The sequence below is a fragment of the Chelonia mydas genome, chromosome 3 (assembly GCF_015237465.2).
Source record: "Chelonia mydas isolate rCheMyd1 chromosome 3, rCheMyd1.pri.v2, whole genome shotgun sequence".
NCBI lineage: Eukaryota > Metazoa > Chordata > Testudines > Cheloniidae > Chelonia > Chelonia mydas.
Window position 1 is genome coordinate 106,805,372 of NC_057851.1, and position 26,859 is coordinate 106,832,230.

Here is a 26,859-nt window from a genome sequence, read left to right on the forward strand (position 1 = left end):
GATGCATGCAGTGGAAAATACAGTAGGAAGATATATGTACACACAGAGAACATGAAAAAAGTGGGGGTTGCCATACCAACTGTAACAAGACTAATCAATTAAGGTGGGCTATTATCAGCTGGAGAAAAAAACTTTTGTAGTGATAATTAGGATGGCCCATTTCAAACAGTTGACAAGAAAGTGTGAGTAACAGTAGGGGGAAAATTAGCATGGGGAAATAGTTTTTACTTTGTGTAATGACCCATCCACTCCCAGTCAATGCCCCTCTGCCATGTACACTGGCCAAACCAGACAATCTCTACGCAAAAGAATAAATGGACACAAATCAGATGTCAAAAATTATAACATTCAAAAACCAGTCGGAGAACACTTCAACCTCCCTGGTCACTCATTTCAGACCTAAAAGTTGCAATTTTCCAACAAAAAAAACTTCAAAAACAGACTCCAACAAGAAACTGCAGAATTGGAATTAATTTGCAAACTGGACACCATTAAATTAGGCTTGAATAAAGACTGGGAGTGGATGGGTCATTACACAAAGTAAAAACTATTTCCCCATGCTAATTTTTCCCCTACTGTTACTCACGCCTTCTTGTCAACTGTTTGAAATGGGCCATCCTGATTATCACTACAAAAGTTTTCATTTCTCCTGCTGATAATAGCCCACCTTAATTGATTAGTCTCGTTACAGTTGGTATGGCAACACCCATGGTCAGGATTACAGTCCCTTCATTTCTAAAACTACACAAACCTACCATAGTCACTGCTACACCACCCCACCTTCCACTCACATAAGAGATATTGTATAGAAAAGGGGGCCTGGTCAGGACTTGCTTACACATTCGAGATCTGCCACTATCATCATGGCCCCTTAGGGCCCTTGGTTATCAGTATAAATTGAAGCAGCTAATTTTCACTGTGGACCAGATCAGTGCCTGCATGACCTCACGATTGGGAGAGCAAAATAGTGGCTTAATGCCACCTCTGTGGCTCCTCTCCCTATACCAAGCTGCGCTGAGTGCCCGTTGGCCACAGCGTTTCATGGTACATGATGAGAAGCCAACTGTGTTCTCTGAGGACAAGAACACCTTGTATTTTTCTTCACAGTTTTCCTGAGAGTTCAGTATATTCATATAATAAACCCCCAATGTTTTATGATTTGGGAATCAACTAATGTTCAGAGTTATCATCTCTTCCAAGGGACAGAAGTGTAGATTCTAGCAGATGATTTAACCAGGAGGGACTAGAGTCCTTAGACCAATAATGCAATATAAAAATTGGGCTACAGAGAAAACACTACCTTAGAAATCGTTTCCTATGCTTATCCAGCATACATGCAGATGAAAATCTGTGGGTGCAACATATTCTGTAACCAGATTATCTACCAGGTGCTTTGAGACTGTCCACCAGAACTTTTGGACCTTCTAGAGTCCCCATTGTACTTCAGTTCACAATTAGTGAATCGTCTGGTGGCTTTACCATTGAACATCATCACATTTCCATTCAATGGAATGGAGGAAAATGGCAGTACACAGAGCAGAATCAAGACTAGGGCTGTCACCTGCCTGGATTTAGACCAAATGACTCTTATAAACTGGTTCCTTGAGACCAGCTCCAGGAGTTTTGCCACTGAAGTCAACAGGATCAGGATTTGGCTTCTGGTCTTCCCTCTTCTGTTTACCAGTAATGGCCATAAAGCCTTGGTATACAGTGCATGCATTACTTAACTGGGTTTAATTGTTCTTTTATCAGGACGACATTCATTATAGATAACGTGCACTGCACAGTGACACCAAGCAGATTTGTTTATTTAGTCAATTTATTTAAGAGATCTAATTATGATTATTTCATTCTTTGGTGCCTGGGCTTTCATTCAGCTTTATCAAGTTCATTCCTTTATTTTCTCTTCACTTAAAAGAGGGTTTCAGTTCAAATACAATCTGCAGAAATTGATGAACAGTTCAGTAATTGTATTCTATATATTTATGCCAGATATTCCTCACTTATCAACGGTTTCACTGTATGATAGATAATGGAAGTTAAAGAATTGTAATGCTAGGGGGTGTAATGCTAGGGGGTGATACTTTCAAATTTTCACTTCCCTTACCAAAAAAGTATGCCCTTTTTTAAAAAAATGAACTTGTTTCCTTCTGGAAGTTGCCACTTTATTTCACTAGGTAACCAGGTTTGGACTAGACTAGTACCAGGGGTGAGCAACCTCTTCATTTTCAGCTTTGAGCTGCTCAACCGTTGCTGCCTTCCAGCTCCAGAAGTGATTACTTTTCAATGGTAGATTAGGTAACCTTTCCATATAGTTTGAAAAACATTTACAGATTAAAGGGGATATGTAAATGAAAGATCATTTCAACCATTAATCCCCTTCTCTTCCTAAAAAAGCAATGAGCCAAAAATAGCATGACACACTGTTTTTTTAAAGTGGAATTATAGGTATAATATGTCAATGTAAAAATGTTGTTTACCATATTGTTGTAGCTGTGTTGGTACCAGGACATTAGAGAGACCAGGTAGGACAGACAATATCTTTTATTGGACCAACTCCCGTTGGTGGAAGAAACAGGGTCTGTGTCTCATCTCTTTCACCAACAGAAGAGGCTCCAATAAAAGTTATTACCTCACCCACCTTGTCTCTCACTGTAAAAATGGCCCTTTCTTACTCAATGTATCTGTGCACTGTGTGTTATTAAGGCCTGGTCTACACTAGAACTAGGTCAAAGGAAGCTGCCTTAAGTCGACCTGTTAATGTATGTGTCTACACTACTGGGTCCTTTATGTCAATCTAAGTCGCCTCTGATGTTGACTTCTGTAATCCACCTCTGCAGCGCTTAGTTTGATTTTCATGGGCCGACTGCGAGGTAGTATAGATGCAGCGTTGTGTAATTCGACTTAATTGGCCTCCAGGTGGTGTCCCACAATGCTCATCTGTGACTGCTCTGGAGATCATTCTCAACTCTGCTGTACTGCAGCCAGGTACACAGGAAACAGTCCCTCCCCTGCTAAAGCCTCAGGAGTTTTTGATTTCCCATTTCCTGTTTGATCAGCATTGGGAGCATGCCAGCTTGAGCACAGCTGATCATGGAGACTACACTCCCCAAACGCGCTCCGGCCTGGTCTGCACAGGAGGTGATGGATCTCATCGCTGTGTGGGGAGAAGAGTCTGTGCAGGCAGAGCTACGATCCAGCAGAAGAAACGCTGACATCTATGCAAAGATCGCTCATGGAATGAGGGAGAAGGGCTACAAGAGAGACACACAGCAGTGCCATGTGAAAATAAAAGAACTTTGCCAAGCGTACCAGAAGGCAAGAGAGGCGAACAGTTGTTTTGGTGCTGAACCCTACACATGCCAGTTCTACAACGAGCTGCATGCGATTCTCGGGCGTGACCCCCACAAGCAACGTGGACACCTCACAGATGTGTGAGTCTAGGGACAACAAGGAGGATGATATGGTGGATAAGGAAGAGGAGGAGAAGGAGAATGGGAGACAGGCGAGCGGTGGATCCATTCTCCCCGAGAGCCAGGAAATATTTTTAACCTTGGAATCTTGTGGGTCGCGGGACATCACAATCGACTTCATTAATTCGGGGGCTTGAGATCTAATTAGATAAAGTTGACTTAATTTTGTAGTGTAGACAAGGGCTAAGACTAAAACATTATATAGGGACTCAGAAGACGTGCTCAAATCCCAGCTCAGACACAGACACCCTGTGTGACTTTGGGCAAGTCACTTAGGGTCCAGTGACTAAGAGCTTGTTTACACGTTACTTCAGGCCACACCAGAGAGGTGCAAATGCTAGTCTGCACGAGCCTGTCATGTACTGACTGGCCTGTGTGGACCCTAAAAGTTCCCCAGTGCATGCCAATGTAGTCCTGTTTCAAAAAGTCTACCTTTGTGTAAACTAAGGAACTTCTAGTGCAGGAATTCTCAAACTTCATTGCACCGCGACCCACATCTGACAGCAAAAGTTACTACATGACCCCAGGAGTGAGGACCAAAGCTTGAGCCCATCCAAGTCCCACCACCCTGGGAGGGAGGGCTGAAGCTCAAGGGCTTCAGACCCAGGCTGGGGGCCTGTAACCTGAGCCCTGCCATGCAGGACTGAAGCCCTCGGGCTTCAGCTTTGGCCCTGAACAGTAGGGCTTGGGCTTTGTCTTTGGCCCCGGCAAGTCTAACGCCAGCCCTGGTGACCCCATTAAACCGGGGTCCCAACACACAGTTTGAGAACTGCTGTTCTAGTGGATGGCAGGAGGGTCCACGTGGGCCGGTAAGTGCAGGACACACTAGTGAGGACTAACATTAACACTCCCTTGGTGCAGACTAAAGCATCCTTTTGACTTGTAAAATGAGGCAACCAATCTGGAATCATCACTCATCGAAAACAAACATGGAACCTTGTGAAGTCACTTGTACAGTTGCTTTTCTGACTGTCTTCACACTTTAATTATTTTCAATGATGCAAACATATATCGTGCTTGGATGATTCTCCTCCAAGACTCTTTTAGTCTTGATTAATTATGGCTGAAACCACATATTTATTTCATATAATCAATACATATGCAATAGTTTGCTCACCCATACGGCCATACTGAGTCTGGAGCAGTGAAAGATTAGTGTCCTGATACTTTTTTGCAGAGTGGATTGCCACTTTCAAGCTAAAAATAGATCCACCAAAGAGCCACACCACTGTGCCTTTCAACCCCAGATCTCCACCTGCAGCCTAAAGCCAATCTAGCATTTGTGGTCTTGTAGAAAACAGCATGATTCAAACCTTCAAGGTCTGCTTATACCTATGGCTGACAGCGTCAGTCAAGGAACAGTACTTTGTCAGAGTCAAAGTACTTCACACAGGTAATTGGCCATAAAGTCACTCTCAACCTGCAATTTGTTTATATTGCTGATCTCATTCAGATCAGTCAGTACATTATTTTGAACACAAGGCAGTGGATTCTTCCTCCGAGGCCCACTCAAGATGTAATCTAATGTAATCAAAACTTGAAATTCACTTCACTTGGCCACTCAGACACTGCACTACCACCTCACACGGATTAAGGAAGATCAAAATAAGAATCCGAGGATGCCAAGAGGAATACTAATATATACAGATAAAAAGAGCATCGTCATTCACCTGAGGTGACAAAGAAAACAGTCTTCAGGTTGACCAGGCCTTCCCTCAAGGCTTTTATTCCCTGAAAGGCTAAGGATGCAGCTCAGAGTGCATTTCTGAATCTTTCCCTGATGATGTTGCAAAACTCTTTCATCCTACCTTTGCCTCCTACCTAGTGATATCTCTTTTCTGTGTTACGTCACATCACACCAAAGTGCAACATCACCACCACAACATCAACACCCACAGCTATCATCATCTGTGAGCTCCCTCCTTTGCAGTGACCTTCTTTAACACCTATAGGCAGTTGTTCTTATGAACCTTCCTGCCTCCCACCTGAGTACCTAATTGTTCTTATTGCTTCTGGGCCTTCCAAGCTCCCTCTCCCTGAAAACCTATGTGAGAGTAACAGTAGTTTGCTTGCTAGTGTCCAGATAGGGTCCTTGCATCTTGTCATGATGATGATTATGATGATAAAGGAGAACGTATTCAAAGCAATCTAGAAAAAATACTTAGAAAATAACCTAATCTGCTGGGCTATTAGTTTTAACAACAACCTCAGGAGCAGTAGAGTTAGGTCAACACTGAGTGCTTTTGAACATCTTATCCTAAAATGTATGGAGCACTCTGTTTTTGCAGGTGTTTCAATCTTTCCAGCCCCATACAACTGAGATGCACAAGAAGCTGACAGATTAGTTTCACTTTCTTCTCACAAATTAAATGGCAGATCTCTGGTATATTTTACTCTGTTAATCAAATTGTACTGTAGCACAGTATCTCAGAGATCACAGATGACTTAGACCTACAGTGCTGGATTACAACCTCAGTTACACCTGTGTATAACCTGAGTAACTCTACTACTGTTAATGGAGTTATTATAGATTTACATCAGTGTAGCTAAATCCATTGGGTCTAGTCCATGATCATCTCAATGAAGACTCTCCCCTATGGTATATTACTTCCTACTTTATCCATCTGAGTTTTAAATGATTCTAGTGATTAGGTTTCAGAGTAACAGCCATGTTAGTCTGTATTCGCAAAAAGAAAAGGAGTACTTGTGGCACCTTAGAGACTAACCAATTTATTTAAGCATAAGCTTTCGTCCGATGAAGTGAGCTGTAGCTCACGAAAGCTTATGCTCAAATAAATAGGTTAGTCTCTAAGGTGCCACAAGTACTCCTTTTCTTCTAGTAATTAGGCTTCCACTACTCATCTTCTTCTCTTGTTTGTTTTTTGCAGCTCTACTCCAAAATGTAATTCCTCATACCCAGCAGACTTAGAAAGACTGATTGAGAGGGTATGATGACTGACCTACTTTCTCATAGCTAGATGTCCTCTCCCTCCAATCAAGGACTGAAACACTCTGTGCTGTGGTTTGACTTGGAATGCCACTGCCTGCACTACACCTATTCTGTGGATACATGGAGGAATTCAGTCTCCAAGACTCTCAGTCAACATTTTTCACAAGAAAAGGGGGTAAAATCTGCAAAAGACTGAGAATTATTCTGGATAGTCAGGTCTAGAGAAGTTTGTTAAGAATTCCACAGGTTCCAAACATAGCTGAACAAATAGGCAGAACAGTGGCGGTAATACACCTTGGAATAAATAATATGAACTACTCTAATACATCAATCTGATGAAGTTCAACAAGGACAAGGGCAGAGTCCTGCACTTAGGACGGAAGAATCCCATGCACCGCTACAGACTAGGGACCGAATGGCTCGGCAGCAGTTCTGCAGAAAAGGACCTAGGGGTTACAGTGGACGAGAAGCTGGATATGAGTCAACAGTGTGCCCTTGTTGCCAAGAAGGCCAATGGCATTTTGGGATGTATATGTAGGGGCATAGCCAGGGGATCGAGGGACGTGATCATTCCCCTCTATTCGACATTGGTGAGGCCTCATCTGGAGTACTGTGTCCAGTTTTGGGCCCCACACTACAAGAAGGATGTGGAAAAATTGGAAAACGTCTAGCGGAGGGCAACAAAAATGATTAGGGGACTGGAACACATGACTTATGAGGAGAGGCTGAGGGAACTGGGATTGTTTAGTCTGCAGAAGAGAAGAATGAGGGGGGATTTGATAGCTGCTTTCAACTACCTGAAAGGGGGTTCCAAAGAGGATGGATCTAGACTGTTCTCAGTGGTCGCAGATGACAGAATGAGGAGTAATGGTCTCAAGTTGCAGTGGGGGAGGTTTAGGTTGGATATTAGGAAAAACTTTTTCACTAGGAGGGTGGTGAAACACTGGAATGCGTTACCTAGGGAGGTGATGGAATCTCCTTCCTTAGAAGTTTTTAAGGTCAGGCTTGACAAAGCCCTGGCTGGGATGATTTAGTTGGGGATTGATCCTGCTTTGAGCAGGGGGTTGGACTAGATGACCTCCCGAGGTCCCTTCCAACCCTGATATTCTATGATTCTCTGATTCTATGATCAATGGGTTCTAAATAAACTAGAATCAACCAGGAAAGAAAACAATGTGTCACTGTGGACGGCTCAATGAAATCATTATTCCAAGTGGAGGTCAGAAAGCAACATTAGACTATACAAATAACTGCATTTAAAGTAATACTAAAAATATGGTAGCGCCATTATACATATCAATAGTAAACTCACATCTGGAGTCCACCATTCAATCCTGGTCATCCCATTTCTAAAGAGATACAGGAAAAATGGAAAAGGAGATAAAAATGATTAGCATCATGAAAAGATTTCCATATGAGGGAGACTGAAAATAATAGCCCTATTTAGAGGTAGACAGACCATTACATAGAGACAAATAAGAAAGCATGTGGCAGAGGTATATAAAACAATGACTGGAATAGAGAAGGCCAATTGGCAAGGCCTCTGGGAAAGGGAGGGTGAAAGGGACATTTTGCCCTGGGCCCTCCATTTGAGCGGTGCTGCAACCTAGTGCGCAGGGTCACGGTGCTACTCGGGTTTGGCCCAGGGGTCTCTCCATCATGATGGAAGGGCAGCCAGACCAAACCCAAATAACCCCGCGCACCTGGTCACAATGTCCTGAGTGGAGAACTGGGCCTAGCCCTGTGGGACAGGAGCTGAGCCACCACTGCAGGGTGAATATGGTGCAAACTTGCTCTCCAACTTCCCCTTCCCCCCTCCCTCACTTCTCCTCAGTGATAATTTTTTTGGGGAGAGGAGGGAAGAGGGGCTCAGTTTCAGATTTTGGTCTCAGGCCCCTCCAAACCTCTGTGCAGCCCCATCAATTGGATAATCCTATTAATCCTTTCATAATACATGAGCAAAGGGATATTCAATTAATTTGAAAGGCAGCACATTTAAAACAGATAAAAAGTTTGGAGGTGGGAGGGGGGGTTGTGTACAGGATAATCAACCTGTGGAACTCATTGCCAAAGGCTAAGAGTTTATCAGGATTCAAAAAAAGGATTAGACAGTTTTATATAATATACTTGAATCCTCCCATTATACATATAATAAAAATATAAAGGATATAAACATTCATGATTCAGGCATAAACAAACTATTAAGAAGAAGAAAATCCTCTTATGTGATGGTTATTTCACATATTTCCTTCCTTTCATCTTCCTCTGAAGTATCTGGTACTGGTCACTGAAGGATACTTCACTGTCTGGATCACTGGTCTGATCTGGTGTGAGAATTCCTGTGTTCCATTAAATTCACTTTACATGAAAATAAAAAACAAATCAAAATAACTCCTTATCTGATGAAACAGTGGAGTAGAATTGACAGATTGAGGCCCAGCTTTTTCAAAGCGGCAATTGTTTACTCTGCAGACCTGACCCATTCTGCTGGTGACTTACTGATACAGTTCTCCCACAGACCAGTCAGATCAAGTTTTACAATGAGAGCCTTGACTTGAATAGGACTGAGCGAACTGATGCACTGAACTACTGACAGCATGAGCAGAAACACTACTGACTGGAGTAAGAGAAGAAGATACAAGGGTTTGCCAGCAGTATGATCTAATCATTGAAAACTATGATCTAATAGACAGGCATGATAACATCAATTTTATCAATAAAGACACATAGAGCGGCCATAACCTGAGCAAAAGCCAACACAGGAAAAAAGCTGATTAATGGGGAAAACATATACTGCTGAAATGACATAGCAGCAACGTTATTAAGGCTACTTACGCTCCAGATCAAAAGTTTACTTTTATCTAATGCCACAAGTAGAAGGAATATAATTTGGTGATTAGAAATTCATCCCAGTTTACTATTAAAGCTGTAAGGTTTATTTTTAAGTATAGAATTCAACTGCAGGTTTTTAAATTAGGAGAATTAAATAGACTACAATATAGTTCCAATGGTTTGGAGCTTTTTCGCTTCTCATTATCTGTGGCACCCTGATGAAAAGTAATTAAGCTCTGGCAAATTTTCTTCTTAGATGTAATTTGGACTACTTATCTGGGATTCTCAGGTGGGAGTAGACTTGGCAACTGAATGGAAACACCTGTTTTTATCACTGCAGAACAACACAGTTTATCAGTCTGCAAAATTTCTGAAGCCCTTGAACACTGGTTGATATGCTTAATAAATGCTTATTTATTCAGTGTTCATAAATTTATTTATGAAATATGGCATCAAAGAGCCTGGTTCACTGATCTGCAAGATGAACAAGGCATTAAGCCAATCAACCTTAAGTTAACAATAGAATCAAATGAAAACAAAGGCTAAGATATAAAAATAATACCGTGCTGATAACTGAGACATGAGGCTATGCTGACATCAAGGTGCTAAGCAACTCATGAAGGTGCAGCGCACCCTCAGCTTATATTGATTTGAGGAGAGGAAGAATATGTTAGAAAATTGCAGAAATGGAAACTAAGTACTTATTCCCCTGTTTACCATTTTAAATGGCATTCACAGGTCAAACCTGCAGCCCCCACTGCACCAATGATACAAAAAGGAAGGAAAACTGCCCTAGCAAGGTGGCTAGGGATTCTCCTTTATACCACTCCCTGATGCATCTCCCAAATATAAGATGTGGAAGGAGGCATGACCAGAGTGCAGTATGCTCCAGTCATCCTGGGTTGATGGAATTACCCCTAAGGGGCAGTTACTAATGGCATGAATTAAAGCATCCCAGTAGCTATACTCTTTTATGTCACAGCCTGAACCTGGCTTACCCCAAGGAAAGAGGAAGTGAAAAGGTAGATTTAAGCCAGCTTTGCTCCTCTGCCCCAATCAGAGCTCAGCTGGACCCAAGGATCTGGCCCAATGTTTTTTAAGCCTCTAAGAGCACACTCCACTGAATTCAATTGAGACATTCCTGCTTGTCAAACCAATTAATTTGGCCCTACTAAAATAAGTAAGTAAAATAAATACATAAATAAACAAAATCAAAACCCTTAGTCGGTTTCTTTATATCTTATAAGGCTGTGTTATAAAATGGTATATGGTAGAATAAAACTACTTTGATTCTGTCTTCTTTTCTGGGAATGTCCTAGCACAACTTGCCATGGTCATGCAATACTTTAAGTATGTGACCACCCTCAACTTTGGAAAATTAAGTGTTCTCTTCCACATCACCTGATATGTAAGCTATGTTATGTGAGGCTGCATTTTGCATTTGTGCATTGTGCAATTGTGGAAAATCTTGTTCCAGATGGTTATTTTTATACACTCCAGTGTCTTATAGGAGTTGACGTCCAAAGTTAGCCCTGTGAAATTTGCAGTCAAATTTTACCTTCTAACGTGCATGCTCATTGATTCTGAGGAGATGTTTGCATACTATATACAGCAGAAACCAGAATTTGGTCCTCCTTGGTCCTGATTTTTCCCTCACTTTCACTGGTACAAACCGGGCGTAACTCCACTGAAGTAAGTGGCATGTCACTGGTGAAAAGCCAGGGTGAAAGAAGAATCGGGTCCAGTGGGCTCATGCCAAATGATCTGAGAAGTTAGTCATGAAGATGGCTTCTCATTTGGCTTCAGAGAATTAATATTTAAATGCTCTGATTACAGAACACTGCTTAGTGCATTGGTTGCCAACAGTTACTTGCTACATATGTCTTCATCACATTGCCAGCATTCAAATTTGTTTTGAATGAGAACTAATAATCATGAATGTGAGGTACAACAGGGTGCTTAACTAAGCCAGATAGAAATGAGCCATGAATCTGTTGGCACCAGGAACCAGGATTTCTAACATTAGAGCTTAACGATGGGACTGATGCCACTACTAGCACCCTTAAAGTTAAAATGCCTTACAAAATTCATCCCCTAAGGGTGAACTTTAAGTAAACAGTTCAGAAGACTCAGGCATTGCTGGTGAAAATGTCTTATTTCATCTTTGTGCTAAGTTAACTTCACAGTGGCTGGTTCGAAATCTGAACTTCCCAAATAATGAGCTACTCCCCAAAATCCTACTGCTGTGATCCATTGGGTACACATTAGAGACAAGCCCTGAAGATGAAAATTGTGTAATTGAAAATTAACTTATTTTGGTTGAGAGTTGGCTTTGTGGGCTAGTGCCAGTGTATAAATATGAAGATGACAAAGTCTCTGCTGGACGTGAAGAGCCTGGAGCTCTCTGGAGGAAGCACATTCAGAATTTGTGGTATGTGAAGAGGATGGAAATAGCCCACTCAATAAGAAAAGGAGTACTTGTGGCACCTTAGAGACTAACAAATTTATTTGAGCATAGGCTTTCGTGATGCATCCGATGAAGTGAGCTGTAGCTCACGGAAGCTTATGCTCAAATAAATTGGTTAGTCTCTACAGTGCCACAAGTACTCCTTTTCTTTTTCTGAATACAGACTAACACGGCTGTTACTCTGAAGCCCACTTAATGTCACTCAAATGCAACCCCTCGGACAGGTTTATTTGTAGTTAAAATGTCTTAGTTATTCATATTTTTAAAAAATAACAGCACAGTGAATTGTAAGAATTGTTAAGAAAGCTAGAGACATGCTAGAGAATTACAGATGGGAGCATTAGGCCTTATAAATACTAATAGAAAAAATCTGAAAAAACTCATCTGACCACAGTGAGAACTCCAAAAAGTTCTAAGACAAGGTAACCCCAAAGCACAATCATAGGGACAAGATGGCAGGACAAGGACAAGGCATAGGGACAAGATGGCAGGACACTTCAATTGTATATAATGTACCAATCCATTGCTACATTATAAACCCAGGAAGAGCAATATTGACAGGGACGGTGTGCTGCCAAAACTTTAACATGGGACTGCCTCAGTCAGCCATACACGTCATTCTCTGAGTAAATACTCTTCTCTCAACTTTAAATAAACAAACATATTTTATACTTTTAAGCACTACCTGAGCGACACCTCCAGCACTCATGGGAACACTCACTTGAAGAACTCCATTTTCCAACCTACCTAACCTAGCCTATCACCAGAGATGACTGGATACCCAACTAGCTATTCCATAGCCAGAGGCCATAAAATGTCCTACATGCCACTACCACCATCACCACTGCAGCTGTCACATAGGGAAGCTACCTACAGGAGCCTCCATGAGGTGCCGGGGAGGGGGAAGCATGGTGGATTAAGAAGTATTGGGCTGGGTTATGTGGGGAGGGACTGGTGGATTTGAGGTGGGGTGGAATTGATGGAGTTGAGTGGTTTTCTCCTGACTCTTAGAGGAGGCCCTCAGGTGGTGTGTGTTGCCGGGAGAAGATGAGTACTTTTGCAGCTGTGAGGACTGGTTTGAGAATAAGGCACCAGGCTCCCTCCCACTACCAGGTCTTGAAACTCTGGGCTAGACAGACAGCAGTGAGGAGAAAGGTGGGCTGCAGGACTCACGCTCAATGCAACAGCAGAAGAGCCCTGTCTCTTCCCTTAAAGAGCTTAGTCTATTTAGCTTAATGAAGAGAAGGTTAAGGAGTGACTTGATTACTGTCTGTAAGTACCTACGTGAGGAACAAGTATTTAATAATGGACTCTTCAGTCTAGCAGAGAAAGCTATAACATGATCCAATGGCTGAAAGTTGAAGCTAGACAAATTCAGACTGGAAGTAAGGTGTAAATTCTTAACAGAGTGTGTGATTAACTTTTGGAACAATTTATGAAGGATCATGTTGTATTCTCTGATCTAGCCTGAGCTCCTATATAACACAGACCACAGAACTTCTAAGAATTATTTTGGGGAAGTTCTATGGTCTGTGTTATACAGGAGGTCATACTAGATCAGTGGTACTCAACCAGAGGTACATGAATCCTTAGGGATACGCAGAGGTCTTCCAGGGGTACATCAACTCATCTAGATATCTACCTAGTTTTACAACAGGCTATACATAAAATGCACTAGCCAAGTCAGTACAAACTGAAATTTCATAGACAATTATTTGTTTATATTGCTCTATATACTATATACTGACGTGTAAGTACAATATTTATATTCCAATTGATTTATTCTATCATTATATGGTAAAAATGAGAACGTAAGCAATGTTTCAGTAATAGTGTCCTGTGACACTTGTATTTTTATGTCTGATTTTGTAAGCAAATAGTTAAGTAAGGTGAAACTTGGGAGTACACAAGACAAATCAGACTCCTGAAAGGGGTGCAGTAGTCTGGAAAGGTTGAGAGCCACTGGACTAGATGATCACAATGGCCTCTTCTGGCCTTGGAATCTATGACTCTCTTCTGGCACTGGAGCAGTAGGAAGGGAGATAATGTGAGATGTACTCTGAGAGGTGGTATGGGAAGGGAATTTTCCCCAGCAGTAGCAGGAGGCTCAGTCCTAGCTTCAAAGAGGGCTAAGTGCAGTAACGAGTAGAGCTTTTTCCAGTGGCAGAGAGACCTCAAGAGGAGATGTGTCTAGTCTTTTTCAGCCAGGACTGACAATCATACTATGGAGTCCTGAGAAAGCTTTGGAAGTCAAGGAGGGAAAATAATTAGTTTGACTAGAACTTTTAGGAAGCTGGCCTACAGCAGTTTGTTTCTATGGGAGCATAAAGTTAACAAGCACTGGGAAGGGAGGAATGGTTGTCTGGTTTTTTTAAAACTACTTTTTACTTAGATTTACTTTGTTGCCTAGGATTATGATTTCATCTGCTCTGAAATAGAAACTGTGGGCACTTTGATAAAGGTATTAAAAGTGACCGACTGTAGTTTATGTAAGTACCTCTAGATCCCCTGCCAAACATTATTATCGTAACTCTGTAAAGTGTTACTCAGCCCTGGATAACAGATAGCCTTACTTCCTACACAACAAGTGTAGCAGGGAAACTGGGTTTGTTTGTTATTTTCTCTATCTCCTGTGGTGGAAATGTTACCCACTGGAGAGTGGTGAAAATGCCTCTCTGGGCTAACCATAAAGGATATGAGCTGTTACAGCCCACAACTACAGTGCCTTGGATCCATAGCTCAAACTGTGGCAACTGAGGCTTTCAGCTCTAGAGATCCCTGGTTCAATCCCCCATGTGTAGACCAGGAAAGTGGACATCACAGAAGCACCTCAGCGTTACGGTAAGTTCAGCAATAAAGGATCTAGCCTTCTTTAGTGCTATGTTGTGCTCATGGTGAAATTCATACAAATGTGAAGGGTCCACATAAGACTTTCCACATCTCTGAAGACTGTTACAGAGGGAGGGGGCACTAAAGGAGCAGCACACTGGGAAACTCTGCACACCCTACCTGGTGGAGAGCGAGGTATTTTCCCACAAAGGCTCTGAATATGCCAGTTTTGGGGTTGGCTAGAGATACACATATCCAGTGGCCCAAAACTGCAGGGCAGAGAGTCAGTTCATGGCCACACCCACCAACAGACTCTATGGGTGAATGTAGCTATCTCACTGCTCCTCCTTCCTTCCTCACTCAACACCTGTTCAAAGTCCAAATACTTGGGCTGTGTGTTTGAAGGGGTAAATTTCACCCTTAAAGAGCACACTTAAAAAGAACTACAACTACTAACATTTATCACTTTCACAATCTTATTTGCATTTCACTTTTCACCACATTAAAAATTAAATTCATGCTTTCATTGCATTTCCTCCCTCTTCTCCGTTTTTTCTCCCTGGATGTTTATAATCATTTTCAAATTATGCAGCCTTACCACAGGAAAAAAAATAAAAATAAAAAAAGTACCCTAAGACATTTCATTCTAATTTGCAACTCTTTTTGGTCTGGGTTTTTCCACCCACTAATAAAAAGGATTTGAAATCCATATTTCACATAGATTGGCAACCTGCATGACAGTCTGCTCAATTTTTGTCATGGTTCACTGAGGACTTTCACAATAATAAGAGTTATGCACCTAACTCCTTGAATCTGAAATGAAATTTTCCACTGCACAGCATTAAAGCAAAAAATGAAAGATTTTCAGTTAGAGCCCTTTTCCATGTTCTCTAGGAAGACAGCAGCAGTTCATCTGTTTTGTTTTGTTTTCTTCTGCAGAAATAAAACAAAACTCTAGCAAATATAGCAGCAACGCTGTAATATTTATTTATTCTCAGGAAATAAAACAGTAATGTTTCTGAAACTAAACTTCAGGGAAACTAAAGGAGATATTCAGGTTTCATATCTAATAGCTTTTTTGTTTACAGTTAAAATATGATCCTTCATACTTTTTTACACAGAGGAACCTTGTTGAATTCATCTTTCAAACATCAAGGGTTTTTAAGCTGCAAACCTGAATCTATATTTGTTGTCTGTTTTATAAATTCCTAAGGCATGAGGAAAAAGAAAAGGAGTACTTGTGGCACCTTAGAGACTAACCAATTTATTTGAGCATAAGCTTTCGTGATGCATCGGATGCATCCGATGAAGTGAGCTGTAGCTCATGAAAGCTTATGCTCAAATAAACTGGTTAGTCTCTAAGGTGCCACAAGTACTCCTTTTCTTTTTGCGAATACAGACTAACACGGCTGTTACTCTGAAATAAGGCATGAGGGAAATTTTGCAGGTTAGCTGTAGTTCACCAGTTTTTAGAGATATTCTCTACTCTAGTTCTATAGTTACAATAGCTAAGCAATGTTTGCTTATTTTATGTAGGGCATTTTGGGTCAGAACCACAAAGGAACTGAAGTGCCTAAAGCCCAGTTGAAGGTACTATTGAGATCCACAAACCCCACCCCCCCCATTCAGTTGCTGCCCAATGCTGTAGATGCCTAAACTTATCTTGGCACCTAAATTTTTGCTGTAAAAATTCTGTAGGGGCCTAAGTTTCTACCTCTGAGCATAAGCACTGCTTCCTCCCCCAAGACATCCAGACACCTATCGCCTGCCTAAGCCTCAGCATAGTCTACAAATCAGGGAATAACAGCGGTGTCCCTCCTCCTCTCCCGCTGGGCTCTTTTGGATAGAGTTGGGCGTGTGCACAAGAAATGGCTTAGGTGCCTACACAGCTGACTCCAGGAGATCGGCTCCTGGCTGTGATGGAAGCAGAGAGGGGCAGGGTTTAGGATTCACCCCTCTCATCAGCTTGTTAGGTGGCTCCCCATCTAGCATGCTGGCTTTTTTGGATGATTCTTAGATGCCTATCTCTTCCCATTCTTTTTACAGGAAGTCTGGGCACCTAATTCAGGCTTTGCAGATCCCATTTTTTGTTTGAGTCATTTTCTAGGCACTTAAAAGTTAAGCATTGCAACGCTGAGTGTTGCAACACCTATTTCCCTTTATGAATCTGGGCTTCTGTGATTTAGAAGATACCTGTTTCAGAAATACAGTGCACCTAACAAAAACATCATAGCAAAAAAACTAAGTCAGTTTGTAATCATATCAGCTTGTTGATTGCGGTCGATCAGTTTCCAAGAAAGAATAGTCCTGCATTCTAGCCTTGAAGCACTTTCCCCACAGTGCTGGCTGTGAGTGAAAATGACTCCGATTTTGGAATCGTAATCAATTTCATTCACAGCTGGCAATGTAGGCAAACTGCTTCTGTATAGCAGCACAAGGCTACTCTGTCTCTGACAGCTTGGACCTTAAAGAATAAAAATGGCAGTAAAAAGGGAAAAAACAAACAATCAGAAGAAAAATAGAGTGAGGAACAGAGAGACAACTAACAAAGAAAGAGGAAAGTAGAAACTACAAGAGTAATGACCAAACCCATTTTTCCCTCTAACTGTGGTATCTCATCCAATATTTGATTCATTGGACCACCAAGAGTTGCCTTTTGGCAGCCCACAGGGTGAAAACAGTGCAAATCAGTTTGTTTACACCTGCAGTTTCCTTGCCAAGAGGGTTCCTGTTCTTGCCTCTGCTTTTTTCCCTGAAGAAATGGTATCAGTGTCTATTTTCCTTAAGAAATAAGGAGATCTTATGCAGCAACACAGCTATGTGAATTTCCATTTCAAAGAGCAGCAATGTTTTTAAGCAACTGTTACACATTGGCAGCTAATTTAGGAAAATATCCATTTTGACATCACCAGCCAATCTCAGCTCACTGTGGTTTTTCGGAGGGGAGACCATTCTACCCTGACTCACTCACAACCATCTCTCTAAGGCCTTGTCTACACTGCAGAGTTTTGTCAGCAAAAGGCAGCTTTTGGCGACAAAAGAGTGGAGGTGTACACACTGCAATGTCACTTTTGGCAACAAAACTCTTCACTCTCACAGCGCTTTAACGTGGCTGTGTAGTGTAGTGTAGTTGCTATGGAGTCGTGGCACCAGCATTGGGAGAGAGCTCTCCCAGCGCTGTAAAAAACCCACCCCCATGGGGGGAATAGCTACCAGCTCTAGGAGTGCGGGTCCCAGCGCTGGTGCACTGTCTACACTGCTACTTTACAGCGCAGAAACTTGCAGCACTCAGGGGGGTGTTTTTTTCACACCCCCTGAGCGAGAAAGTTGCAGCGCTGTAAAGTGGCAGTGTAGACAAGGCCTCTGTCTTTCTCCTTTTGCTCCCAGATCTACAAGATAATAAAAGCTACACTGCCTTTTCAGAGCAAGCCCAAACCAAGCCAATCCCATTTCGGAGGTACCACCTTCTGCCACTCACCAAGCCAAAAACAAGCCACACACTTCAATGACAAAGCTACTTAAAGAAAAGCAACAGGCTACTTAATTTAAATGAATGGGCAATTACATACACAAAAAAGCCAATACAAGCTTGTTAAAGCAGAAATTCCCCCTCCCCGCCAGAAAGCCCCCAAACAAGCAACAGGCTACTTAAAGAAATGAATAGGCAATTAAAGTAACAAAGAAGCCAATAGAAAAGGAGTACTTGTGGCACCTTAGAGACTAACCAATTTATTTGAGCATAAGCTTTCGTGAGCTACAGCTCACTTCATCGGATGCATACTGTGGAAAGTGTAGAAGATCTTTTATACATACAAAGCATGAAAAAATACCTCCCCCCACCCCACTCTCCTGCTGGCAATAGCTTATCTAAAGTGATCACTCTCCTTACAATGTGTACGATAATCAAGTTGGGCCATTTCCAGCACAAATCCAGGTTTTCTCACCCCCCCACACACAAACCCACTCTCCTGCTGGTAATAGCTTATCTAAAGTGACCACTCTCCTTACAATGTGTATGATAAACAAGGTGGGCCATTTCCAGCACAAATCCAGGGTTTAACAAGAACGTCTGGGGCGGGGGGGGGGGAGGAGGGGTTAGGAAAAAACAAGGGGAAATAGATAATATTTATATATATATATATAAGGGGAAATATCACTTTAGATAAGCTGTTACCAGCAGGAGAGTGGGGTGGGAGGAAGTTTTGTTTCATGGTCTCTGTGTGTATATAATGTCTTCTGCAGTTTCCACGATATGCTATGCATCCGATGAAGTGAGCTGTAGCTCACGAAAGCTCATGCTCAAATAAACTGGTTAGTCTCTAAGGTGCCACAAGTACTCCTTTTCTTTTTAAGGGGAAATAGGTTACCTTGCATAATGACTTAGCCACTCCCAGTCTCTATTCAAGCCTAAGTTAATTGTATCCAATTTGCAAATGAATTCCAATTCAACAGTTTCTCGCTGGAGTCTAGATTTGAAGTTTTTTTGTTGAAGAATTGCAACTTTCATGTCTGTAATCGCGTGACCAGAGAGACTGAAGTGTTCTCCGACTGGTTTATGAATGTTATAATTCTTGACATCTGATTTGTGTCCATTTATTCTTTTACGTAGAGACTGTCCAGTTTGACCAAAGTACATGGCAGAGGGGCATTGCTGGCATATGATGGCATATATCACATTGGTGGATGTGCAGGTGAACGAGCCTCTGATAGTGTGGCTGATGTTATTAGGCCCTGTGATGGTGTCCCTTGAATAGATATGTGGGCACAGTTGGCAACGAGCTTTGTTGCAAGGATAGGTTCCTGGGCTAGTGGTTCTGTTGTGTGGTATGTGGTTGCTGGTGAGTATTTGCTTCAGGTTGGGGGGCTGTCTGTAGGCAAGGACTGGCCTGCCAATATACGCTTTGCTGGGAGCTGCCTTTGGCAAGTAAAGATCTAGTAGGATGTCCATGGAACCATGGAATTGAGAAACCTGCATCATGTGACACAGTACCTGCCCCATGAAGCACTGCAAACCCTTCCCAAAGCACCCTGCAGCCAGTTGCAAAGTGGGATAGCTACCCACAGTGCACTGCTCTCTGTGTCGATGCAAGAGCTGCTAGTGTGGATGCACTCTGTTGACACAAGGAGCATAGCATGGACATGCAACAGCAGTTTAATTAAAACGCTTTAACTAAAGTGGCATAACTTTTGGGAACAAAACTCTGCAGTGTAGACATAGCCTAGTTAATCTACTCAATCAGATAGCCAGTTCCCTTTCACACACACATACAGCAGAACAAAATCCAAACAAAAAACAAAACAAAACAGGAAACTACGAGGAGGGGTGCTAAACTTCATCGCTCACTCATTTTACATTTTACATTGTTACTGCCCAATCCCTACTCGTGAGGTTGTAGATTGCGTGGTTAGATTGTAAGCTCTTTTTAGCAAAGGCCTTGCCTTCGTATCTGTCTGTCAAGCACCCAGCATACTGTTGGTGCTGTACAAATAGCCAGCTGCTTCTGTGAAATAGAAGCATTATTTTTAATACAATCCTATGCATCTTTTCCTTCCCCCAATACCACCACTTCTAGTTCAGCTGAGCTGACTATCAGCTATTTTCAATGTATCTCGACGACTTGTCTTGCTCACCAACAGAAGCTGGTCCAATAAATGATACTACCTCACGTACCAGGGCAATTACACAAAATAAATCATGAAATGTCATTGGAAAAAATTCCTGTTGTACATCAAGAATAATTCCAACTGCTCCATGTCCAAAGGTAGGCAAAATCCCAATATAAAATCTCAGGTTTACTGGACTACGAATATATGAATAATGCAAGCAACATACATGGTACTTTCCTGGAAGAGGAGAAAGGAAAACAAAATACCCCCAAACAGGTGAACATTAATCATACTGATGGCTATCACTTAATAAATACCTTGACATAAAAAAATAATTAATGGCTGCCAAAGTTGGCAAGGTTTTTAAACAGACCCATTTGCTGTCACAACCATTTTTCTCCCATTTCATCATGTTTATACAGACAATCTATCATTCTTTGGTAGTTAATTCCACCGTGTCACGCCAATGTCTAGAAAATATTTTCTGTCCCACTGATACCACAGTACACAATAAATCTGACAGAGTACTAGAGAGTGGCCATTCTTCAGGTTTAATAGAAGACATAATGCAGATAATGATAATAATGGTAGTTTAACAACTGATGAGAGTCAAGCAAAAATCCTACTCTGAAATTACTCCACCACTGGACAATCCTAAACCAAATTGCCCTATGATCTTCTAGTCAATCAAAATTATAATATCTGCTCTGTAATACCAGACTGCTTATAATTGTGGTATTCACCAGAAGTGTGTCTAGAGTACAGGACTGAGAGCCAGGAATCCCAACTTCCTTCCCCACTCTGACACTGACTTGCTATGTGACAGTGGACAAGTCTAGGGCTATGTGGATAAGCACTTCTTGTTTGCATTCAGAAAACGAAATAAGTGGCTTGCCCACTTCCGTTCATCTGTCAAACAAGCTGCTTCACAGGAATGTTGTAAGGCTTAAATAATGTTTAGAATTGTTTCAACATCAGTCAGGTATAAGGTGGTATCAAAATAGAAACTACTATCCTTAAATAGTTTCTCTGAAATTATTTTTAATTGTATTTTGTTATTTATATATTTTTGTTATGCAGTATTAGAATTAAAATTGGTCTTATTCTTAAATTTTCAGTAGCCTGTGAATGTTATTTAACAACTATAACTAGGCTTGGCAGAATTAAATGATAATATCAATATTTCTTTTTAAGCATTTTTAAATGTTCACAGTAGCACAAAAGTATGGGATTTATGTATTTTTTTTTTCAATTTTTTATCTATTTATATTTTCACAGTTGTGGGAAATTGGGGAGGGGGGGTGTCAGACAATTATTTAATGACAGTAGACGCAAAGTTAAAGCTTTATAATAATTAAAACACAAACTGTCAACGTCATGTCAAGATACACAAAGTAAATATCCTTAAATCAAACTCTAATAAGTTCTTAAGTAGCATGTTTCTTATTTTGCTTATCTGTAAGTTGAGACTAAATGGAAATATTTTTTCGTTTGTGTGCATATGGTGAAATTGACATTTACCAATAAAAATGTAATCCGTCCATGCCAACAATAACTGTACGTTTATGCATCCATACATATCGTGTACACATATAGTATACTAAAGTTAAAGGATGGTTAGAACAGGCTTCATAATGAAACTAGCCAGTAGTTCAGTGGCAAGGCAATGCACTGCCACGCAGAAGGTGCAAATTTAGGTCCTAAACGCCAAAAGAGTTTCCTCCATTGCTCTTGAGCAACCTCCTCTGACTGACCTTTCTAGTTAATCAGATCCAGATGTTGACGTTGACTGGTTGTCCCAATGTCTAACCAATATCAGGGGCTGGTGGGAAGGGGCAGTAGCCAACAGTGCCCTTTTCCATTTATGACTTGTTTTTCTAGATGGAGACTCCCCACCCACCTCCACACCCCGCTTACCCTATATCTTTTGCCAATTCCGAGGCTTATTGCAATGTGTTCTCCATGGAACAACACTTGAAGACCAGTCAGAAATGTCAGAAAGTACAGAATACAGCTCCCTGCTTCTTCAACAGTACTTCCCTCAGGCAGCATATTACACCTATGCCCCTTGACCTGCACTGGCTTCCCATACATTTCTGGTTGCAATTCAAGGGGCTGGTTTGAATCTATAAAAAGGTGGGGCCTTGCTTATCTTAGAAACTGTTAGACTGCTTGTGCAATACCACAGAAGTTGAAATCAGCTGAGTTATCTGAGCTAGCAGTCCTCAGGTTTACACCTGAGGAAGTTGAGGACAAGGTGTTCTCAGAGAGGGGATCCCTTGTCTCTGAAACTTGTTTTCTCTCTCCCCCAGTCTGAATTTGCTTACCTTCAAGCCACAATGCAATGCCTATCTATTTAGCTAGGCTTTGTGGGGCGGGGGGGGGGGGCTGCGGGAAGTTAATGAGGAGGGAGATTTAGAGCACTTTGATCTAGTCCTCTTCCACTCAGGTCTAGATCAAAGCACATTAGCAGATTATTAATGCATGTCAGCAGGGGCCACATGAATGGTTAGACTGTGGCAGGCTAGTTGGGGGCAGATTCACACCCCAGCTTGCTGTGAACTAACTGTTTGTGAAGACAAGCCCCTAGGCTCTGTGGGAAAAGGCTGACAGTGGGAAGTTAATGAGAAAGGAGAGTTTCAATTTGGGTAGGTTAGGGAAGGTCTTTCATTGGTGAGAATCCAATTTTGATTTGTATGTGTTTGGAACAAAATTTTGTTCATGCACCATAGCTGGGGATAGGCACAATTTTAAAGACATCTAAATAAATGAGCCCAGCATATACAGATAAGGTTCTGTTCCCATAATGTGGTCATCTTTCTCATTCCTCCCATGCACACACACACTTATTTTTTAAAATAACTACGTTATAAATTGTTTAAAAACTATCTCCTGCATTTAATCTCTCTCCCTGACAGCAGATATCAGTAATGTCATCATACATCTCCAGATGAGGGAGACAAATTGATATGACACCAAATGCAGATATACATGGCACACATAAATAAAGTGACTTTTTAAACTATTCTATAAAAGGTTATTTCTATTGTTAAGTAAACAAGAGAACAGATGTAAACAAGTTTAAGATTGTGGCTCACAATAATTAGATAAAGCTCAAATTTCATCAAGCCTTCACTTCAAATGTCCTGGCTCTGGATGATTTTTGTATCACAAATATGGTTTAAATTACTTTTTTGAATTTAATTTATAAATGATTCGCTAAAATTATTGGCTTGTTTTGTATCATTCACATCCCATTCTTGCTCCCTTAAAATCACTAGCAAAGCACCTATTAACTTAAATAGGGAAGGAGCAGGTCCTTAGTGACCTTTTACAACTACCCCAATCTTGTTCCTTATTTTTAATGAGAACCTGGGTCTTGGATTTTTATGGTTTTTTTTTTACTTGCAGTGGAAGGGGTGACTCTTTTGCTCTGTAGCTCATTATTTCTTAGTCCTGTTACTGATGCTGTTGCTCTACAGCAGTGATTCTCAAGTGTGGCCACGGTAGCCGCAGATGGGCACCACAACGCGGCCACATGTGCGGCCACCATAACTTTTGGGGTCCCAGAGCCCCTTCCCTACGCTCTCTGCCATGTCACTGGCTCGGCTCCCTCCAGCAGCAGCCCAAGTCCATGGTGGGCTTGGTGATGTTTCATTATAGTGTAGTAGGGCTGCTGCCTTTGGCTGTGGGAGGGAACCAGCCCTGAAAGAGAGAAGTATTGAACAATTCCCTTTCAAGAACATTTTGAAATAAAAAAAGTTCATTGATATTTACAACAGGTAACTTCAGTGGTATTGGTAGTAGTACATATTATTCTTTAAATTGAAAAGATTTTATTTGCATGACACTTCCAAATAACCACAACTATGTTGTTACTTGTTTAATATTTTAACTGGACAGAACCTTCACTTATATTCTACACTGACTGAAATAACTCCATGGTATTTAAAGTACATATAATGCCTATAAAACCCTGCCTGCCCCTGCCAAATAATGGTGGGGTTCCATGACTAGTCTTGCTCAGTGACTTCCCTATCTCATCTGCTCATTTAAAAATCAAACATTCACTTTTTTCCCAAATTCAACCTGACACTAAAAATCAGGTTATGTTTTTTCTGCCTCTCCAGTTATCACCATTAGTAAAAATATTGCAATCACAGCTCAGCTGAAAATTTCTGGATGTTGTCTGAGGCTTTACAGAACCATGTTCGCTCTTCCATAGCTTTATTAGCTCTGTAATGCACAGAGTGGTAAAAATATTTTTCCCCATCAGATTAAACCAACAGACATGAAAGATAAACAAGGAGCAGATATTCTGAATAAGAACATTTTTTCATGAAGAAAGGTTACTCACCTCAAGTAACTGGAGTTCTTTGAGATGTGTGGTCCCTCTCAGCACTCACTATGGGTCTGCTCCATGTGCCTGAGACTGAAAGATTTTTCACTAGCAGTGTCCGCTGGTCTGTGCCTGTGCCCTGTGCCTGCTCATGCTCCAAACTAGGGACAAAAGAGGTGGCACGGACTGGCTGCCTGCCTCTCCGGTTCTTACTGTATTGTGGATTATAGTAAGGTTCCAAAGCAGAGAGGAAGGAGGGCGAGTCATGGAATGAATATAGGGACCACACATCTTGAAGAACTCCAGATCCTATAAAGTAAGAAACCTTTCTTTCTTCTTCAAGTGCAGGTCCCTATGAGTATTCACTGTGTGTGACTCACAAACAGTATCACATCGAGGAGGAAGGTGTGAAGAACTATGCTGCACCACAGATCACAGACCCGCTGCTCCAAAGGAAACCTCTGGCTGAAGCTTGCATAAGGGGGTAATGCTTAGTAAAAATACCTACAGAGCCCCATGTGGCCACCTGCAGATCTCTAAGAGAGGAATTCCTTGCGGCAAATCCACAAAGGTAGCTTGTGCTCTGGCACAGTGGACCCTCACACTTTGTGGGGGAGGGGTGACCATTTGTCGTAGCTAACAGGATGCCACCTGAAATGCACACACAGTCTTTGCAATGAAATTGCTTCTCCTTTCATTTGCTCGGCATCACTACATTGCAACGTTAAGGTTGTTTGGGTGCCTTAATTGTGCATTCTCATACTTAACATATTTGGGTTTCTTTTAAGTATAACCTTAACTGTGAGTTTTCTGGATTTGTTATGCTTGGTTTTGGACAGCTCTGTAAAGTTTTTAACCTTAAATTACTGATCAGTACTCTCACTCTGTGGGAGTTTGCCACTGACTTCAATGAAAGTAGGCTTGAACTCAAAATCTCTCCACTATGCAGACATATCTGATTTTTACCTGCTATGGGGCAGTTAATTTGCATTAAGCTTTACTGAGGGACTGTAAATTTAGCCTTCTGAGTTGCTTCTCTGTGTATGTGAATGGGTCGTTACTTTCTGTTCCACACAAATTCCCATTTGCCACCATATGGTCTAAGTCTCTATCCATCCTTTCAGTACAGATTTCCTCTTTAGCTGCCTGGATTGAACGAGCCCTTGAGAATTCTCATTGTTTGTTTTTTACCTGGAATAGTGAATGGCTTGATGGCCAGCAATATTAAAATAGAAGTCAGTTGTGTGTTTCATCTCATCAGTGTGTCCAGAGACTTCGATCCAGTGTCCTATTGGCAGGCAATAAACTCCATCTACCAAGTTGCTTTCATTGTAGACACAGCAGCGGTCATGATGGGGCCCATTACCTGAAACAGAAGCAGCAACATAACAGCTTGTGAATCAACACTGTTTACATGGAATCAAAGTAGATGTGAATTTAAATATGAATTTAAGGTCTTTGGAACAGGGACTGTGTTGCAGGGTTGCTGGCCTCATAAATGAAGTAGATCTAGCTCTCCTCTGCCAGAACAGGTGCTTCCACTTGCCCAAGTAAGAGGGTTGGGAAGCACCTGATGCTATAAAAAAAAAGGGAGAATCAGAGACAGTGAATCAGAGCTGCCTGAGTGAGAGTCAGGAAGGGCAGATGAGAACTGCCAGAGCCAGAAGGTGTTTCCTGGAGAAAGGCTGAAAGCAAGGAGAGCAGCAAGAGGGGCTTTCACACTGACATCCCAAACCAAAGAGGGGAGGAGGCTGAAGATGGGAGGAGCAGCAGAGGGAGTTGCCTGCTAGCTTTAAGCCAGAGAGCTGGAGCCAAGGGCCAGAGAGAGCTGAAGGTAGGGGAACCATTGGAGGGGCTTACTCACTGACATCTCCAGGGCTGGAGCCCTGGACCCAGAGAAATCATGAGAAGCCCATGGGGAGTGACGGATGCTCCCCTGGTAAAGATGCTCTCCCAGCAGAGCAGCTGTGGGGTTCCTCCTGGAAGAGCAAGGTTGCACTTGTGGTCGCTGTCCTGGTACAAGAACAGGAGAGGATTGACAGAGTCTGGGCATGGCCGAAGGTGCCGGTGCATGGCATGTGGGGCATCCAGGGACAAGATGTCTTGAATTGCAATGACTGCTTGGACTGTGTGTGGGACATGGAATACCTCTGAGATTTTGCTGGGGATTCAATGAACTGTGTTTTGGTAATAAACCAGCCCCAAGCAGGAGGGGGGGTATTATTTAATCAAGAGAGCCTACATTGGATTTACTGGGAATACTGAAAGGCAAAATTGGGGCAGGTTTGCTTGCTGTGCCTCAGCCTGAAGAAAGGGGACAGTCCAGGTGGGGTTGCTCCCATTTACTATATGTTTGCAGAAC

At 41.9% G+C, this 26,859-nt stretch overlaps 1 protein-coding gene across 3 annotated transcripts in view; it reads right to left on the reverse strand.

Moving 5' to 3' along the window:
- EPM2A (EPM2A glucan phosphatase, laforin) overlaps window positions 1-26,859 on the reverse strand; it is a 95,897-nt gene that overhangs the window by 6,982 nt on the left and 62,056 nt on the right. For all 3 annotated transcript variants that reach the window (XM_037894929.1, XM_037894927.2, XM_037894928.2), the window contains one exon: window positions 25,689-25,863. In XM_037894929.1, coding sequence (XP_037750857.1) covers window positions 25,689-25,750 — 62 coding nt within the window. In that variant the 5' untranslated portion in view covers window positions 25,751-25,863. The remainder of the gene's footprint in view (window positions 1-25,688; window positions 25,864-26,859) is intronic.